The 19,971-nt window shown below is 49.0% G+C and overlaps 2 protein-coding genes across 5 annotated transcripts in view; both read left to right on the top strand.

Moving 5' to 3' along the window:
- The window catches only part of LOC146206080 (uncharacterized), a 120,252-nt gene extending 110,728 nt beyond the window's left edge, over positions 1–9,524 (top strand). Inside the window, exon 2 of the mRNA XM_084587554.1 lies at positions 9,329–9,524. Coding sequence (XP_084443680.1) covers positions 9,329–9,524 — 196 coding nt within the window. The remainder of the gene's footprint in view (positions 1–9,328) is intronic.
- LOC146206079 (dual specificity calcium/calmodulin-dependent 3',5'-cyclic nucleotide phosphodiesterase 1A-like) overlaps positions 1–19,971 on the top strand; it is a 563,618-nt gene that overhangs the window by 387,614 nt on the left and 156,033 nt on the right. For 2 of the 4 annotated variants that reach the window (XM_084590729.1, XM_084590728.1), the window contains exon 2: positions 9,471–9,707. The exons of the other annotated variants lie outside the window; for them this stretch is intronic. In XM_084590729.1, coding sequence (XP_084446855.1) covers positions 9,536–9,707 — 172 coding nt within the window. In that variant the 5' untranslated portion in view covers positions 9,471–9,535. The remainder of the gene's footprint in view (positions 1–9,470; positions 9,708–19,971) is intronic. 4 annotated transcript variants of the gene reach the window in all.

The raw sequence follows: 19,971 nt of genomic DNA, 5'->3' as shown, positions 1-19,971 counted from the left end.
GTCAACAATGACGCCCTGCCTTTGTGTGTAATGTTGAATAGAACCGACTGTTTTTCTAATTTAGATGGCTGTGCCTTCTAGCTGATGGGGCTTGTTCGTTCTCGGCGACGTGAAGGGCTTTTGTAGCGTTAAGCAGAAGTACTACAACCAGAAAGTATCGAAAGATCCTGCTATCGGCCACTTCGGGTCGCGGCGGAAATGAGAAGCTTTCTACACGACGAAAGGCGCCTAGCGTTTTTTATCGTGGTGCTCCTAGGGTATAGCCCAGGGTATGCCCTGATACGGAAAACGTCTCTGGTAGAGAATAGCGCTGGAAACCTCGTTGCACGTGCAACTTTTAATGACCCGCCGCGGTGCTCAGCGGTTAGCGCGCGAGACTATTGAACCCAAGGCCGTGTCCACAAATCCCGACCACGGCGGCCGCTTTTCGGTGGAGGCGAAAAGCAAGGCGCCCGTGTGCTGTGCGATGTCAGTGCACGGTAAAGAACCCCAGGTGTTTGACGTTTCTGGAGCCCTCCACAGCGCAATCCTTCATCTGCATCTGCGGCAAACACGGGGGAAGTGGCAGAGGGAGCTTTCTACACATGTTGGCAACATTCCGAATAGCGCGTGCATGACTGCTCCGCAGGAAACTGGCCAGCGCTGTCCAGGTAAATACTAGCAACTTAAGAATAAAAAAAAAAATGTCATGGACGTGGGTCAGAATGTTTTTTACATATTTCTGAAAACGGGCGTCCACAGCGCAAATGTGACATTCCGACACACGTCTGGGACCTTGCGTAGCATGCATTCGCATCCTTCTCTCGCCTCTCTCTGTACCTTCATTTCTTTCTTGTCTCCCGAGCCTATAGCCTTATTTTGCCAAAGGGCTCCACCCCCAGATTTACTCATTCGCCGCGGTTGCTCAGTGATTGCAGCTTACGGCTGATTAGTCCCAGTAGGCGGGGTCTCTACCGCAAAACAGGCTCGTGTGCTGTGCGATGTAAGTTCGCCGTAAAGAAACCCCACGTTGTTGAAATTAACCCGGTCCTCCATACTACCACGCCTCTTTCCCTCTTCTCCTTTCCACTCCCTCCTTCATGGCTCGGGTCCGGTGTTCACTAGCACTTTCGAGGCAGTATACTGCGTCTTCATTTTCCTCGTAACAATCTTTTATTTATTTATTAGCTGTACTCATTACTGTTACGGCGATTTCACAAAGTAGATTGCTACTACAGGTTACCTTCGGCACTACCATGCGTGTACACCACAGCAAGTCTCATTTGATGCATGCCAGCATTATATAACCAGCTGCCTTCGCGCCCATTTTTTCTGCCATTTGATGTTCCTCGTTCCGAATGAGCGGCGGAAACCGACTCCTGCGTCTTTATTTTTTACGTTTGCGACAGCAAGATATGAAGCGTCCGCTGTGTGTCGGTCGGCTGTCTGAGCCTTTGTGCAGTTCTAATTGTATTCTGCGTCCGTATTCAGCATTCGAACACTTTCATATATCGAGAGGAAGGACAACACAACCGGCCCCAGTCTGCATAACGGTGAATTTGTCGAGTCCGTACAGCAATCGTTGTTCAGCGCGTGAGAACCTCTCGTCGCAGTCCCGTGTAGCTGCGAGGCGCTCCGAGCGCAGTAAAGTTGCTTTTGCCAACGTTACGTCAAGACATTCAGCGTTGCAGAGCCACGATAAGCTACCGCCAGGTCTTCTTTGAAGCGGCCCGTGTATCAGTGAATTTAATTTCGTAGAGCGATAGCCGGTGCGTTGCCATTGTCGACTGCCGCTTATCGTCGTGGCGAAAGCAATAAGGGGGATGGGTCTGGTACACTGGATAAAAACAGAAAGAGCAGTATCCCAGGCCCGGCCCAGCAGTGGAGTAAAGCTGGTGGAGAAGGAAGAAAGGAGGCTATAAATTCGCTGCGATCGCTCCTCCGGCCTGTTATCTGGGCTCTCTTCATTCTTGTTTCTTACTTCCCCTGTCGATCGCTTCCGCGCGGGGGGAATGCTTTTTTTTTTTTTTTTTTTTTTTTTTTTTGTTTTCTCTCCGCGGAGTAGCGTGACCGCTGGAATCAAGTTTTGCATGTCGGTGGGCGGTGCAAGCGTACGTGCTGCGGGTCCTGTTTATCAGATCGTACGCGGGGAGCGGCGGCTGGTCGACGCGTCTTTTCGGAAGGCTCCCGTCCGCGTGGCTGGTTTAATGTTCTCCACATTTGGTAGGTGCGCGATACATGTTTCTCGCAGAACGCATTTTCGCTGTTGCCGGTCAACGATCACGCATCCTTGTCTCCGCCTACACGGTCCCTTCCGTGTTCTGTCCACCGGCACGCTGATACTCGGCCTGTTCAAGCTAAACTGCGCGGCGCATCGTTTTCTGGTACCATGCCCGCTCGCTGGCTGTATATTTTCTTCTCGGCGCCAGCCACGTTCTTTGCGTCGTCCTCGCTTCTCAGATATGAATTGTTATGCAACTGCCTAACTCCGCCCGCTATTCCGTGGACACAAGACACAACACGTTTTTATAACGCAGAGTCAGCCCGCTTCAATCGCCCATTCCGATTCTTTTGACGAGTATGAACATTTCTTGAGAAGGCAGGACTTAACTTTTTTCTCGCACATTTATGGCATTCTCAGTTCACATACTATTCGCAAAGATTCTCAGGGCGGTCTTCCTGCCCTAACTGCGGAAGCTACGTCAAATTTTCAAACCTTGTGGGAGCTTCTTCTTACATGACCGAATTCGCTGAAGTTCCAGATTAACATATATATATATATATATATATATATATATATATATATATATATATATATATATATATATATATATATATATCAATTCTACCTTGAAGAAGGACGGCCCACCGTCCGAAACTGTTGGAATAAAATAGATAATCGGGAAAGTTGTGTGACATCCTGTTTGAATATATATATATATATATATATATATATATATATATATATATATATATATATATATATATATATATATAATATAATATAGTGATGTGATCCCCCAGGGAGGCGAACAAATGTCTCCCACTTAACTGCAAGTTTCATGACTAGTACGAAAGTATTGAAGGGTCTTGTGACATCCAAACAGGAAACTATTAAATACAATGCGACAGCACCACTAGCATGGGCTGCAGAACATCGTGCAACTATAAACTCTGTAGTCAGCCGCTATTTTCCGCCGACCGATTAACAATATCAGCGCTTCTCTCTGTGACAGGATCTTTTCCCCTAAAATAAAAAGAAGAGAGGGAGGGGGGAAGGGTGAGGCGGGATCTCATGGCCCATAGCGCTCTGAAGGGTTCCTCAAAGCGCGTTTGTCGTTTGGCGCTGGGCGAGAATATTATTCTTGCCGAACTCGGAGGCGAACAGCGGGTAAGTTTGGATGCCGGGATTCAGGCAGCCGGAACTTGCTTGTTTATATAGATTGTTCGTCGATCGACGATTGGGTCATTAACTTGTCAATCAAGCCAGGATGCCCGTCAATTGCGATTCCAATCATTATCGGTTCTACATGAACCTCGCGAATTTGGCACGGCGTAGTTCAGAAAATGCTACTCGCGAATTTGACATGTCTTAGTTCGGAAAATGCTGTTTATTTCACAAAACTGCGGGACACTTGTTAAGCTGCGCATTTAAGGGTATGTCGTTAAGGCGTTCATTGTTATCACCAGCCGTTCTTCTCTTACCACGCATACACGAACACTGTTTTGTCCTTCATAATAACAGTGCTTAAGACCGCATGACTGTTACTGGGCTGGTGTTTTCCATAGCGCGCGACTACTCTGCGGCTGGCTCCATATCAACGGAGAGGTTCAAGTTCATCGCGACCAGCTCGCAGCATCAGTGGCAAAGAAGGCGAAAAGGCGCTTTAAGGGGAGTTCCCGAGCGCATGCGACCTCCTAAACAGTGTTCACCACAGCGGCAAGAAAGCGCTTTTATTGAAAATTTGCGCGTGAACTGAATCTGTTCTAAAATCGCGAGCGAAAGGTCACCGTGCACTCGCATCGTTGTGCTCGGCTCACTGCCTCTCGCGACCTATACCGACTCTTCTGCGTGTCGAATTTGATTGCTGTGTCGGTCTGGGCGTATCCGAAAAAGTTTCCGAAGAGACGACGCAGACGCGGTGCCGTCCACAGCGAAACACTGTCCTTCGTCAGGGCCTGGGATTCTAAAAAGCGCGGGGCAGCGCCCGCTTTCGTTGTCTCACGTAGGGGTGGAGAGCGAGCCCCACCACACACGAAGGTCGCGAACACAAAAAAGGTAACCACCACCGCTACTGTGATGAACCGGCACACAAAGAATTCACGGCGCTAGCTAGACGGTCGGCGCTAGCCGCGGAAGAGGAACCGAATGGGGACTGCGTCATGACATAGGGGCGGATTTCGAAGGTTACGAGCACGAAACCAAACACTGCCGTAGCTGTGGTTGCATTGTTACGATGACGTTACGATACCGTGAAGAAGCAATACAACAAAACGACTAGAGCCGCAAAGCCTGCGCGCCCAAGGCAACACCGCTCAACGCGGCTGGCGAAGCTCACGGAATACGCAAACGTAGCGCGGGAGCCTGTAGTGCAACGGTCGCGGGTTGGCGACGGCGTGGCGGTCGAGAATTCAAAAGAGGTAGGTAGAAGAACAAGAGACGTTTCCTCCTCACGCTTCTATTGGAAAGGAGACTCCTCGAATTAGTCAGGACGGAGTGGCGCTCGCTTTCTTCTCTTTGTTTTGCGTGTTAATCCGTCGGCATATTCCGGTATATCATTAACGTACGCACACCTGCCAATCCTCGAATTTGCCAGGGCGACTACTAATTTTTGACTCAATCTTCCAATTGTACGACCACACCTCCCCACCCACAGGACATTCAAATTTTGAATGTTGCCTACGCCCCCTGCCCCATCCTTTCGCGCGAGCAAATGTCTCCGGATTTTTTATCTCGCCCTACAGGTTAATGGCTATTAAAGTTTTTGAGGCTGCGCCATGTCTGCGCTCTTTACTGGCGATAACAAAGAACATACGTCAAAGCCAGACTACTAACGTTCCAACTGACGCATCGTCGACTCAGAGTACCAAGCCACCTTCTTGAGCTCTCGCGTCTGCGACAGAGCCGTTCCCTGATTTCACAATTTTTTTGTGGTTAATTATCCAACCTTATGTACAACATTCAGTAGCTCACGGCGCCTTGCTGCTGAACACAGGGTTGACATTGATGACGATGACTCCGCACGAGATCTCTACCGCCGCATTTCCCTGCTTGCAAGACGGAACAACACAGCGACGTCCAAGTTCTTGGGTGTCGCGTGGAGGAGCTCTTTATGTTTTACTTAGTCCGTAGTAGCCCTCCACAGCCTTATTTCTCCTAGCCGGTGTACCCGCCGTGATGGCTGACCAGCTCTGTCGCTGGCTGCTCAACATGACGACGCGGAGTCGAATCCGGGCTCGGCGGCCGGTCGGTCTATTTCTCTCTTCTTTCATTCACTCACTCCGTCATATTGTTCATAACGGCGTCACTTAAGTGCACCATTGCACTTAAGTAATATATATGTATATATATATATATATATATATATATATATATATATATATATATATATATATATATATATATATATATATATATGTGTAAAGGAGCGAGCAGTCTACGAGTGCAAGGCAAACTTTGGGTTTCTTTTTTTTATGTTTATACTGTTGGCATTTACAGGAATTTGTCTTATGGTGATAACTAGGGTAAAGAACATTAAATGCAAAGCGGAAGGAAAAACAACGCGCCCGCCATCGGCGCATTGTTTTTCCTTCCGCTTTGCATTTAATGCTCTTTACCCTAGTTATCACCATAAGACAAATTCCTGCAAATGCCAACTGTATAAACATAAAAAAAAAGAAACTCAACGTTTGCCTTGCACTCGTAGACTGCTCGCTCCTTTAAATTCTTTAATAACGAGCCCCTCATATCCCTCTCAATTGTCTGCTTAATATTCCTCCTTCCTGCACTCCTTTCTTTTGCTTCCATATAAAGCCAGATTTCATTTTCCTTATTAGACATTCCAGGTAGTCAGATTTAATCAGGAGTACTGTCATGCCACCTAGTTCACAGCTTAGCGGCACCACGTAAAAACTAAGTTACTGCAACATTTAATTCAGCTCGCTGTTGGTGGATCTCATGTGGGGGTTCCGGCAGCTATTTCGTTCTTGAATGTCGCGTCGATCTCGAAATGGTGCATTTTCGCAAAGCCAACCACCGACAGGGTGCTTGTTTGCAATAATGGCACATCGCTGAGAATAAATTGTCGAGACTGATTTGTCAAAGTTGTCATAAGCAAGATCATACGATGGAGCAATAGGCCGTGTAATATAAAATTTTCATACTAAAGCATTTTCCTTTTCGTCTCCAGTGGCGTCTAAAATCGGAAAGAAACGGGCAGCTATTTTTGTCTGGAGACTACGGCAACAACAACGACTATAAGAATCGAGCTTTGCGTTTGGTTCGCGCCTTTTAAGCTGTCACTTGTTTCGCCACAAGCGAACAAACTTGTCTCCCGACCTTTGTCTTTCGCGAACGTCCCGCCCCATGAGTACACGAACAGCGCGGGCTGCTCTGTGTGCTCGCGCATGCGCACCTTATACGTTCATGCCGTAGCTTATTTCTGCTTGTATGCGAGCGTTTCTCGGCGGAAATATAAACGAAAGAATCTGGGTCGGAGCTCTATCGGCGCTTTCCCTTGAGAAACGCTGGCAGTTCCGCTGAGCTACGCGAAGAAAGACATCGAGCGACGAAGCGACGTTCGGACAATAACATGCCTGTCGGATCTGGCTTTCGTCGTCGCGTCGCTCGGGCACACCATTGCTTTTCGTCGCCATTGGATTGCCCCGGACCGAAGGGAAAGAGCGCGCCCGATACGCGGCCGCACGAACGCGCAGTAATGTGTATTATGCAGCATACGTTTCCTTCTTTCTTTCAGGCCACGTCAGTCAGATAAGAGCGCGCAGAAGTTTTCAAATATACCGTTTAGTTTTTATCCGCTGTATTTGTTTTTTTTTTTTTTTTTTCAGTCGCAGCTCTATCTGTATTCCATGCTGTATCCATGTGGTTCTCACGACTGAACTCCGTTTTTGATTTTCTTGGTTCGCAACTTTCTCTTTGCACGGGAGAGTCGTTTTAATGCTACAATACTTGGTCTACGTATCGGCGAATGTCACATTTGATTGCCGCGAGGAAAACGCGCTAATCTTTGTACATGCCTTGGGATATTCGTGTCGAGACAGTACGAACCATGCGAAGATTTCGGAGAGCAGCATATATCGTCGGCGCAACGAGCTCACTGCGCACATTCTCGCGCACATTTTCACAAAAGGAATGTGCCTTTTCTTTTAGCTCGACCGTATTCACTTACTTCGATCGCAAGCTGACGCAGTCGCTCAAAATGGGCGCGCTTCAAAGGTCGTCGACGGAATTCCTGCCCTTTCAGTTGACGCGAGGGTGAAGCCCCTCGGGCGCGTGACCAGTGGCAGCCGCCTCGTTCATAATCCCGCGGAGCCATCGCTACGTGCGGGCAATCTGAGGAGGCGATTGAAACGGAGGCTGTCATTAGTAATTTTTAGCGGCAGTGTAAACGAAGCGCGAGCCCGACGCCCGTCGTCGTTGTACGTTGGCACTCGCTTTCGCAATATTTGGGTTCGCCCTCGCAATACGAGATGCCCTTTCGCTCCGTGTCAGGAAACGAACGCGAGGGAATACGCGCGGCTTCTGTCGTGCGAGCGCTTTTTTGCCTTTTTGTAGCGCTACCGAAACTGACGTTGGCTCCCTCATTAGCGTAATTGGTGCACGGTAAAGTGCTGCGGCGCCTATCTCGTCCCGCGCGCACGTGTCTTTGTATGTGCGCGTTTGGCGCGCGTGCTTTTAGGTACGCGCCAAAAGAGAGGGTTTCGCTCGCTTGCCGTCCCACGGTGCGCACACATGATCCGTGCCGGCCCGGAGAGTTGAACGACCGCGGTGGCGGCCAGGCGATCAGCGCCTGGCGTCCCATTTAAGCGAAATCACATGTCAGGTCTCCAGTGTCACGTCTGTCCCCGACTCTGGTCACGTCGCCGCAGGGTCCCGTACCGCTTAAGAGCGAAGCCGATCCGCGGTGGCTCAAGAGAGCCTCGACTACGCCGCAACCGTGCGGCGCCTCCAGATCTGCCCGATTCTCCCTGAAGGTTGGACCCCCGGGTGGGAGCGAAGAGCTAGCTTTTCAATTCTCCTCAGGTTTCGCGCTGCTTGACGGTTAGTATCATCCCGGCGCAGAAGCCAGAGGAGAAGTTTGAGTGAGTGAGTGAGTGAGTGAGTGAGTGAGTGAGTGAGTGAGTGAGTGAGTGAGTGAGTGAGTGAGTGAGTGAGTGAGTGAGTGAGTGAGTGAGTGAGTGAGTGAGTGAGTGAGTGAGTGAGTGAGTGAGTGAGTGAGTGAGTGAGTGAGTGAGTGAGTGAGTGAGTGAGTGAGTGAGTGAGTGAGTGAGTGAGGTGCTTACATTTCTCCGTCACTGACATTTGATATTTCTTGGCTGCATGTCTCCTCCCGTCAGGCATCATGAACGGCGTCATGAAACAGGCATCATGAACGAGAGCTGTTTCATTAAAGAAGGGTCTGACATTCGAACCATGACTTCGGAGATGAAGCACAATGGAGTTGCATAAAGCCGTCGCGAAAGCAATAATTTTCTATCGGCCCCTACGTGTAGACATGGACGAAAGTCTGCGGAATGCTGATTCGCAGAAAATGACGTATTGCTCTGTTCACAGAAAATTGAGTCCAATGAAATATATGGAACTATCAGGAGACATGCATGCCCCATCCATTAAAACAAATATCGGATGAATAGCTAGTGCGGCTAGTTGTGAATAAATTCTTCTTTCTTTCTGCGAATGCGCATCCCGCAAACTTTTTCCATGACTGTACGTCTCCTGTCGAGCACCGTAAACAGCGGTCTCTCGCACGTGTGAAACGGGAACCGTGTTTTCACTGTGTGTTCTTGCGAGAACTTATATAACATGCTTACTTTAATCGGCGCGCGTGCGTCCTAATTGACGATAGGAGAGAACATTCGAGATTATGGAGAGCCTCACTCCGGAGAGCCGCGATGTCAGCCCGTGGGGCATGGGAGAGCAGAAAATGAATTAGATATCGAGAAAAATAGGGGAATGGAGGCATAAACGCGCATCATCTATGCTAACCGCTGACGGCTGCAAGTTCATCTGCTTGCCAGTCGTCTGCCGTTTCGATGCTGTACTTTCGTGTCGTCCAGTACCGTGGCCATTGAGAGCCGTCGCGAAGCGTTCTTCTCTCGACTTTGGCAGTGGTGCTGCAGTGCACGGCTGCAGTGCGCGCGACTCTTGCGCGTGGCTGGCGTTGGTGGTGGGTGCGGCGACAGAGCAGAGCGGCGGCGGGGAGCCCCCTAGGGGCCGCCGGGGAGCGCTCAAGGTGCGCGGCCGCTCGCAGGAGAAGAGCGTGATGTCCCCGCGGCGGCTGGCCAGGGCGGGGACGGTCCCTTAGGCCGGCCTACCATGCAGATAGACGGCCCGGGCGCCCCGGAAAGCTCTCTGCTGGCCCAGAATCGCATGGGAAAAGACGCCCTGCAGAAGTCCAACAGCGTGCCGCTCATGACCGGTAACAGCCGACGGCCCGAGGCCACCAGGAAGTGCGTGCTCCGACTAGATGGCTACTCCTACCTCATCGGTAAGTGGCGCTGCTGACGCCTTCGCACGAGCTCGTCGCTGCAGCTACCTTGATCCAAGTATCCGCATGCGCGCAAATAACGTGCTGCAAGTGTTATTTTCCCCGCAGTGGCCTAAAGCGAGCGCATGTTTTTTTGTTTTTTTTCTTCGAAATTTCCCAACGATGACATCATCTCAATTCAACACGCGTGCGGTGGTAGCCGACCCTCCCCGTGGCAGTCTACAACTATACTGTGAACAGTGTAGTAGTTGGTTCGGAGAAGGAGTAGAAATTACACTTCCTCTTAGTATCGCGTTTACGCAATTAAATTTGTAGTGAAAATGCCCTATTAATATAGTGCCTGAAGAGCAGTGTTAGATTCCACCAACCCTCTTTTGTTTGCGTTCGAAAATATGATTGTCTTCCATCTTCCACAAAAAAAAGAACACTTTAGCAACTCGGGGTCGTCCGCCATAGACAGGGAAATACTGAGGGGTTAAATTTATATTCGATTTAGGCTGACATTTAGAGCCATTTGTTAGTTGCTTCCGCACAAAAGCAACTCCAGTCGCCTCAAAAGTTTTGCCCTAATCTTTTAGGTGAGAGGGACTCCAGTTATCACGTCATTTTCTGGTGTGTATGCCGGACTTCAGTTTTCTCGCTTACGTTTTAGTTGCTTTGAAGCGGAAGCTTCACTACGCAGCCAACTCGAGCCTTCAGCGTCAGTGTCGCAGTGGGGGCCTGAAAGAGCGTCAACTCGGGCCTCTCTTTTCATATGGCAGGGTGACATTAGAATCAGCCTGCCATGACATTTGAAATCACGTTACCCCTGTAACCACGGACAGGAGCTGCCAACTCAGGTCGCCCCTTTCATATGGGAGGGTGATATCAGAATCAACCTGCGAGAACCCTTTGAATTCACGTTACCCATATAGGACACGCAGGCACGTCTATACGGATTGGTTAAAGCGCGATTTTATATGTGGGCTGGTAGCTTACGCTCTAGTGTCATACACTAAAGGCTCAGCTTAAGTGTCCCCAACAATGTAGCACCGTACACTGATAGGGCGTGATAGGGGAATAATGTAGCAGGCATTATTCCACAGCTTTTTTAAGCCACAGCCCTTTTTATTTTTTTTTTTTTTTGACTGCAAGACATTTACTTACGAGAATGCAGTTGAGTGAGTAAACGACTGAGGTGTTGTAGTTTGCTTCCTTCTGTTTTAGCAAATTGCTCTGCGCACACCAATCAGGCGTGATTTCTCGAGCCTAACCCCTGCAGGCGAACTCGCGAATATATTTTGCGCTTGTCCGATGTGACAGAAATTCTCGCCTATTCAGTGTTAGTCAAACTATGACGTGAGTTGTCTGCACTGTACGTACTTAAAGAAGCGGAATGAAAATTGACTTCGTCGACATCAGGGTTACGCCGGCGCGCCCACAAATAAATCGGACGCCTTGTTAACTCTGAAGAAGACCAAAAAAGTCCGGACTTCTGTCTTTAAAGGAGCCATTTATTATCTAACTTTAATTACAGCCGCCGGCAAAAAAAGAAATCAAGAAGGAGGCTTGTATCGACAAACATTTAAGAAGCAAAATTACGAGCGCTTGTTCAGAAAGCGACGTCCTTTTGAAAAGGGGAATTGGTTGCAGTCCCCGAGACCGCCAGATGGAAGGGCCAAGAGGGGAGGGAGGCTTCGTAGCGCAGTGCAATGCGGAGTCGCGGACCACTCGGCGCGCAGCCGAGCAGAGAAAGCGCAGCCGCCGAGCGCACAGTGCGCGGGCAGTGCGGCGAGGGGAATTGGAACTGCTAGCTGGGTCACTGCGGCAGGCGGCGCCACGAACACACTCGAGGATCTCGAGGGAGCCGCACTGCAGCCCGACAGTCTCCTCCACTCTTTTCCTCCCGTCCTACGCAGCTCCTCCTGCGAAGAAGTGCACTCAAGCATTGCAGCATTGTAGCAGCCCCAAAGCACTGCTTCGGGAGCGAGCCTCACGTATACAGTCACAACAACACGAAAAAGCAGGAGAGATGCACTCGTGAGGAAAAAGGCCAAATCAGCCTTGACGTGGGCCTTTCTCGCGCAGGCATTTCTGGAACACCTTTCGTTTTACGAAGCTGCGATTTTTTTTTCTTTTTTTATTTTTTTAATTTGGCAAAGCGGTGTTTGAGCTGAGCTCCAGGTTTTATACAGTGCAGAAAACGGTTGGGCAAAATTTCTTACTCTGTGGAGCAGTATCGAACGTGTACCTTTCTTGTGTCAGTTTGGCCGACGGCGTCAGCTAGCCGCGTCGCGAGCCACTGAACCCGCGAGGGCTACCACTTGAGTTCTGGAGGGTCCGGGAGCCTCTTCGAGTCGCAACTTCGGCAACTTCGCTTGCAAAAGTCCGCGCGAAAACGCTAACTCTGTACGCGTTTCCGTACGTACAAGTTTATGTTGTGCTGAAGGCTGGAAATACCCCACCAGTGTATTGTGTTACGGCGCTCGATTACTGTTCCCAAGGATGCGGGATCGAATCCCGGCATCGGCGACCGCTTTTCGATGCAGGCGAAAAGCAAGGCGCCCGTGTGCTGTGCGATGTCAGTGCACGTTAAAGAACTCCAGGTGGTCGAAATTTCCGAAGTCCTCCACTACGGCGTCTCTCATAGCCTGAGTCGCTTTGGTACGTTAAACCCCACAAACCAACCAACCTGAAGGCTAGAAACGGGCGTTTTTGGGGTGGCCTGGCAGGCCGCCATGAAGTCGGGTCTAATCCAGGACGTTCCTCACAGGTTCATTTTCGGTGCATGTTATGTCCTCCCGCCTGAAGCGTCGCAAATCGTCGTCGGTGCAGACAGTGTAGAAAATGCATGCGGAAGAAGGACAGGATCTCTGAGGCTTGCGGCTCGTACGGCGACTTCGCGAGTGTGGATGAGGCACAGCAGACAAGAGTAGTGTTCAAACAATGGTCTACTTTCTTGTCGCTATGCCTGCAACACTGACGCTTAGTTTACATTCCTTAAAGGAGAGGGAAGTGAAAAAAAACTGGTGTTTTACAATGCACGCCAGGTAAGGCGTCTAAGTACAAAGTAGTACCGCGCTTGATGCAATGTGCCCGAGGCTAACATAATACACGATGCGCATACCTGTCATTACCAATGGCGGTATATCGCACACGTTGCTGTCCTCTGCATTGCTTCGTGTTGCAAAACAGCCAAGTCTCTCGCCTGTTCTCAAGAACTTTCTTTCCGTGTAATGGCAAGTGGCCGCCATTAAACGCTAACCGCGTTACAAGGGCGGAAAAAGAGCTTTGTATATCTTTTCATAGATCGGTCTGCACTAAAACATATCTGTGTGCCAAAAAGGCTGCATTAAAAATTCAGGTTCGCAGTTGGCAAGGAAAAAATCGCGAATCAGGCGGGAAGCAGTCACATGCAGGTCGTCTGCGACTGCGTGGGTGTTCGAGCTTTCCTCCCGTAATAACCCCGGGCCGAAACAAACATGAGGTTAGCAAGGAGAAAACACTAGATTATTTATGGCAGGACTCGGGAGCTACGTGACGGCTCGTTTGAGGGCGATCGAAATACCTCTAGTCGTGTCATTCGGAATGTGGCTACAAAACACCCAGAACGAGCCTATACGCTTCATATTTTATTAACCTCCGCGAGGCCCAAATATACAACGACGAGATCGTTTTTTTAAATTTTTCGGGAGCAGCATTACTGATCTCTTGCAGACACGGCTGGTGTTATATAAACTGCACCGCAGCGAGTAACTATCAGGTCAGAGGCCAATGTCCTTCCTACGCCTGTAAGCGAACCATCTCGTTTCTCGCTTTTTTTTTTTTTTTTCGGGAGCGCCTAATATATTCCTCTCCCGAGCCAATAACCCAGCAACTTGAAGCTATCGTATCGCGTTCCTACTTTAAATTGTTTCTCTTCTGCTGGTGCCGCGCGTGAAATGCTCTTATATAGCATTCGCTTCACAGCCGCTGGAAAGAAAGATGCGGTGTAATCTGCCGTCTATCTTTCGTCGTAAATGATCATCAGTGCGTTTATCGCTTCGCGGTTTGCCAAACTTTTTTCTCTTTTATTCCGTGGCCGCAGAGAAAGAGAAAACAGAGACATTGTAAAGAAACACGCAGGGAAGCTGAAAGTTGCGTGACGATGAAGAGTGCTCTCCCTATGCCCGCACTGGTCTGGTCGCGGAGAGATCGATTCCTCGCCGACCTGCGGTGGCCGGTGGGGGGGACGCGGATTTACCGCAAGTAGCCGCATAGCTGCCCATTGTTTCGTCCTCTTTTTTTCGCGTTTATCTCTCCTCCTTGCGTCTATTTTAATGCGTGAGTTACGCCCCGTTGCGCAACGGTGCCAGTCTGTCACGCGAGTGGTTGAAATTGATCTTAATCCCAGAAAAGGTCACTGTAATTGCGCAGTCGGACGGCCGCCGCCTTGGCGGACACGTGCGTTGTCTGTAAGCGTCTCTGGTTGACCAACGCTGCCGCTAAGCCCCCGAGTGGCGAGCGGCTTCTTTTAGCGCTACTCGGCGCTTTCATCACGTCTCTGATGTATGCGACATGGGACGCGTCTTCTTTCTTATTTTCTATCTTTTGCGCTACAGGAAGTTTTGGGAATCGTCGGCTGCTTAAGGGCAGGTTTTTTGTTTTCCTTTTCTGCTTCTCCTACTTGATGAAGTGACTTTGCCGAAGAGATAGAAGGAGAAAAGACTCCATCCAAGGCCAAGTGCGAGCCTTAAGAAATTACTCCGACAGGAAGAATGCCTATACTTCTGCAGTTTTGGAATCTCTTATATTTTGCACGATGAAAAAGTTCACTGCACTTTATCTTCGATTAACCGAGGTATTTTCACATAATGCTTTTATTTTTTTTTGCTCGTGGGAGTGTTATTATTCTACTGCTAGTCAGTAAGTAGCGGGCATGATTACGTAATAATAATCGAGACCGAACAGCATCAGTTTTGGAATAAGCTGAGCAAGAGGGTGAAATCATGCCGTGCGTTAGAGACTGGTAACGAGTAAAGTCCGTCGCAGCGTCTGTTTCGGACTTCTTGCAAAGCATTGTGGCAGTGTAAAAAAGAGGCGAAGTCACTTCAAACTACAGTCAAATCCTGCATTATTTTGTTGATCTAGATTGATATGGGAGTCACAGAAAATGGGTCACAAGAAGGTCTCTACGAACTTACTTTGTGAGGGTTTCGCACATGCGCCCTAGAAGCAACATTGTCGATCAACATATAGATTGATATGGGAGTCACAGAAAATGGGTCACAGGAAGGTCTCTACGAACTTACTTTGTGAGGGTTTCGCACATGCGTCCTAGACGCAGCATTGTCGATCAACATAGGTTATGTTGATGCGGTAGGTCTGTCGAGATACTCGCTCGCCTGACCAGCTGCGTTAGCGCTTATTAGTTATCCTTCACACATCGTCTTTGACCTGCACAAATGAACTAAAGTTTACTTTTTACACTGTGCGTCTTTTTTGGTCTGTGGAAGATACGGCCAGTTGCTGGCCGGAACAAAGCAAACAGACAAAGGTTTCTGCTAGGACGGCTGATTGGGCTAGTTGGTATGGATTCATTGCTACGGAGCAGCGCACAGTGATGACGGACAAGAAAGGACACACAAGGCGCTGATACTTCATTCAGTTGATAGTGTCAGCGCATTGTGTGTCCTTTCTTGTCCGTCGTCACTGGGCGCTGCTCCGTAGCAATGCAAAAAAGGTATCTTGCAAACATCTTGTGGTGTTTTATAAGTCATCAGTGCCACATGGCTAACGCTGGCCCCTGTGCCGCTCGTTGAGTGCACCACAAGCGTCAAGGCTAATTACTATAGCTACTCGCAGCGAGCTCGGGAAATCTCGTGTGCAAAAACAGCGAGGCTTGGGACTGCTCACGGGCTCGTGAATACGCACGTAATCATATAGATAGGTTCGACTGATGTGTAGGCAGCAATGCTGTGCACCTATATATAATCCACATGATCGGCAGCCTTCTGTGCTCACCGGGTCGACGCTGGTGTTTGTGGTCGCGTGCGTGCGGAAAACATTACCACCACGCATGTCTGAGCGAAGATGCCTAGCATCAGTAGCTTGGAATGTGGACGAGCAGTGCGTTTAGTGTGGTCGAGGTGGCGCTGATAAGGTGGTGAGATCATCTGGATATGGAGGCCGGTGGCTTTAGCCCTTGTCATGTCGATCAAAAGTTATGATGTTCGTTAGCTGACGCCAGGCGGCCGCCGTCTACTGGCGCGGCCAAGCGAAGAAACAACTCTGGGGATAACAGAGCCTCAGCCGGAGGCAGATATGGAAGCGGTGACCTGCAAAAATACGACTGCAAATCGTGATCTCTATTTACGGATAGGTGCAGTGAGGATTCGACGAGAAGCGCGTATATCTGAGCACGTCAGCGGGGCTGGCTGATCACCTGCAGGGGCGAATGGGCGCTCTGGCGATTGATGGCTGTGCGATGATTCTCTCGGGAAATGAAGGGGATGCTAACGGTGTTTCCTAGCCCGCGTAGGCGATGATAAAGATGGGGCGTGTATACGTGGCAGTGGGGGAAACTAGACTCACCGGAGGCAGCTCCTGCCGCATGATTGACGTCTTCAATGGGAAGGAGCTTCTGGGCAGCTATGGCGATGTAGAAAGTTTACTGGTATACGTTTGCGCAGCCGTTGAGAGTTTGCGCGCGGAATTCGACTGTAGTGTGGTGGGTCAGGGAAGCATCCACGTAGAGGCAAAAAGAGACAAAATACTCGCGCAATCCTGCTTCAAGCAACCAGAAATGGGGCGTCGTTGTTCCTCGCGCTTCTGTTGGCTGTGTTCACTGTCGTCCTAGCCTGCCGGAATTTACCTGTTCCGCGGTCAGCGTATTTCTTACTTTTATTAGTGCTCCGCCCTATAGCACAGAGCGAGAGTAAAGTACTCAGAACTGGCGCTCAGAAATTTTGGATATATTTTAGGAAAACGTTTTTGGAAGTAATGATTATCGTATACTGCATGTATACTTGCTCCATATTAGACAATACATGAGCAGACCCTCTGTCGGCACTAGCTATTTGTTTTCACGAGCGCATGACATTGGTTTTCAACAACAGCTTTATCTACCCGCTGCGAGCTCCGGACAATGTTCTGGAGCAAACGTTTGGTACGCATCGGAAGTTTAACGTCGATATGCTTATAAATTTTTATTTGTTATATAACTGTGCTTTTTATCACGTGTCTGTTTCACTCCTGTAAAAGCTCCTCATGTGGATGCCAGTATTAATAAAGGAAATGAAATGAGAGAATATCTTATAATACTCTACATCTGCCTAACAATTGAAATGTGCTCCAGAAGTCTGGACTTCTATGCATAAAGACTGTAATGGATGGTGAATAATGCTCTCTGTCACGTACATCAGGATTCTGAATTTCGCAACGAGTAGTTGGTCTTAATTTAAATATTTCTTAATATTTTTCGGTGCAGACAGCACTGTGCATTTTCGTCATTCTTACTTTGCTTCTTGGTTTCCATTGACTGAGCGGAAGTTAGGATTTTTCGCTCTTTGTTTTTGATATTGTTGCGCATCATGTCTTGCTTGGCGTTCATATTGCGCCCTTGCGTTGGGTACGTTTCCACTCTTCTCCGTGCTTCGATTGCTCCTTTTTCTTTATGGCGTGTTCAAAAGGCTTACTTGTCTGTTTTATGCGCCCAGTCACCTCTGTGAACGTGCGTGATATTTTTCTCCTCTTGTCAGGCACCTGTTTATGTCGCTGTGCAAATTTTGTTACGTGTCTGTTGTCATATGATGTAGCGTTGCGATGAAATCACCTTGCGTACGCCCGCCTGCTGAGGCCTCGTAAAGTGGCCTCCAGCGCTGCAAATAAATAATTATATGTGCGTGCACGGTGTGCATTTACGTCTTACAATGCACGTGCTTAGGCCACGGCAGTGCGATATTATCGCCGCGCAACACCATTTACGACGTTTAGAGATGTCTAGCATAACGCACAATTGCTGACAGCCTTCCCACTTTTTCGAGCCATCAAATCATTTCTTTTTTTCTGAAAAGCCGCAATACGTGCGTGATTTGTTTGCATATATTTGTTTTCAAGTTTGCGAGCAGTATCCGCAATTGCACATTGGCATCTCAGTTTTATCTGAACACTTGTTAAGCATGTTAGTACTAGAGAAATCATCATATTGATTATTTTTCGTGAGTAGGCAGTCTCACTTGTGAACATATACTGGGGAGAATTAAAAAAAAAAAAAGAAAAAAGGCGTCGTTTATCGCCGCCGTCTCCATCGCTACCCTTGGCGAACTTTTCTTAGGCGCATAATTGTATTTTCTGCAATAACGACTGAAAACAGGCTCTGAATTCGAAACTAAGCGCTAACTGTTCAAAGGTTCTGTCTAGGGGCATTCAGTGGCTGAGAATGTGCATCCTTAGAAAAGTTTGGTAACACTGTCTGCAAAGAAAACAGGCGCCCTAATCGTCAGGGCGGGCCTTTGCTGTTTCTCCACAAGGGATAGCTGTACGCTGTCTGGGGAATGTGTTTCTCACAGTTACATTTTGCTGCCTTGTTGGCTGTTTTCGGTGTTACTTTTCGTGTGCGGATTTGTCGGTGTCCATTTTTCACCACGATGTATGTCTTCCCTGATTGAGAACCCAAATGCTAGAAAACAACAAAACTTATAATGGCTGCGTGGCGTCGTTTTATTGCCCCAATAAAACAAAGCACTCATCACGGTCGCGGTATTTTTTTTCTTCTACTCTCCAGAGTGCGCTGGCGTGGCTTCGCCCTCTTCTTTAGAAATGGACCGGCTCGAGCGAAAGCCGTTTTCGTGCCGCACATTTTGCATGTCTACAGCTTTTCTGATGGCTTTTTCTTTTTTCCTTTTCTTCTTCTTCTTCTTTTTCTTTTTTTTTTTTGCCGAAGATAGTTTGTGGGACATTATATAGCTGCAGTACTCACGCCCGTGCCGCAAAGTAAGAAAATGTGTTTCACGCGGGACTCAATACCTCACGTAGACGTCTTTCATGAACGCCCGGAGGCACTTATTTTTCTTCTCCCCCACTAGCAAGAAATGCATCCGCACAGGGTCGGCAAAAATTCCAGTTCCCGATGAACGCGAAGAGGCGAATGAAAAGCGCCCCAATTAAAAGCGCGCGAAATAGTCGCCCTCTTGGCGCGTTTTACTGCTCTTCAGTTTGCCTGCTACACGACGCCTCGCTTGCCTCCAACTTGAAGCAAGTGACTCCGAAATGTCGTTCGACGTGTGTACTGCGCCGCTTAACAGCCCTAGGCGCCGGCTCATAACGCATGGGCAGGGCGGGGAAAGTCGCTGGTCGTTCTCGCTTCCCTCCGGCCATGTATCTTCACGGTTGTTGCTCAAGTGGCGAAATACCTGCCCCTCGCCTCGATTTATTCCTTCTTCTCTCTCCCCGCGCTGCAAGCAGCGGACCCGAACGCGTTTCCTTAGTGAGCGAGAAGCGTGCGACGGACTGACGTCCTTTACTGAGCGCCCGAAGGCAAGATCCATAACCAAGCAGCCGCATTTACTGTGTCTGACAGAACTGAGACAATCTTCGCGCTATATGAGTCGAGCAGCGGAAAAAAAAGAAAAAAAAAAGTTGTGGACAGCGTAGAAGGAAGCGGCTGAACTAAAAGAGCATCACATTCGGCATGTCTTCGCCCAAGATTCTTACGTCACGCCCCGTTGCTAGGCGCGACAGGTATCAAGCGGTCGACGCCCAGTCATTTCGCGGGTGCCTTCGATCATGAAAGTTTATTGCGCTGGCATGCGGGACCGATCGCTCCATTTGCCGCAACGGCCTCTCGCCGGAGTTGCACGCTGCGCCGCACTTCACGACGCCATACAGTGCTGGTTTGCGCTTGGGGCGCTCGGCCAAAGATTGTGTTTTAAAGGCGGGAGGCCGGATACAAGCGGATCCAAAGCGGAAACGAAGCCGACTGAGGCGATCGTTGAACGCAGTGACCCGTAGTGCAAGCAATCGATGCGTAAGCGCTGCTAGGCATGAAACTCGTTACTGTAGAGTTATTTGGCCTCAAGCTTTCTAACATTTCTCAACAGATACGGACAAAAGGATACGTACCGGGCTTCGGCGGTCAAACTTGTTACCTAGCTTAAATTAATAAAAGTTGAATGCATGAATCTCTGTTACCGCAAACTAATGGATAAGCTTGCAAATTTACATTTTCTCTGCCACATAAAAGCAGCAGACATTTGTACTCGCATTACACAACGCGACGGAAGTTTGAACGCAGAAGCATGGTCCA

This window comes from Amblyomma maculatum, chromosome 1 (genome assembly GCF_055883805.1).
Source record: "Amblyomma maculatum isolate TAMU_Amacu chromosome 1, ASM5588380v1, whole genome shotgun sequence".
Classification (NCBI taxonomy): domain Eukaryota; kingdom Metazoa; phylum Arthropoda; class Arachnida; order Ixodida; family Ixodidae; genus Amblyomma; species Amblyomma maculatum.
This window is presented reverse-complemented; position numbering and strand designations above follow the sequence as displayed.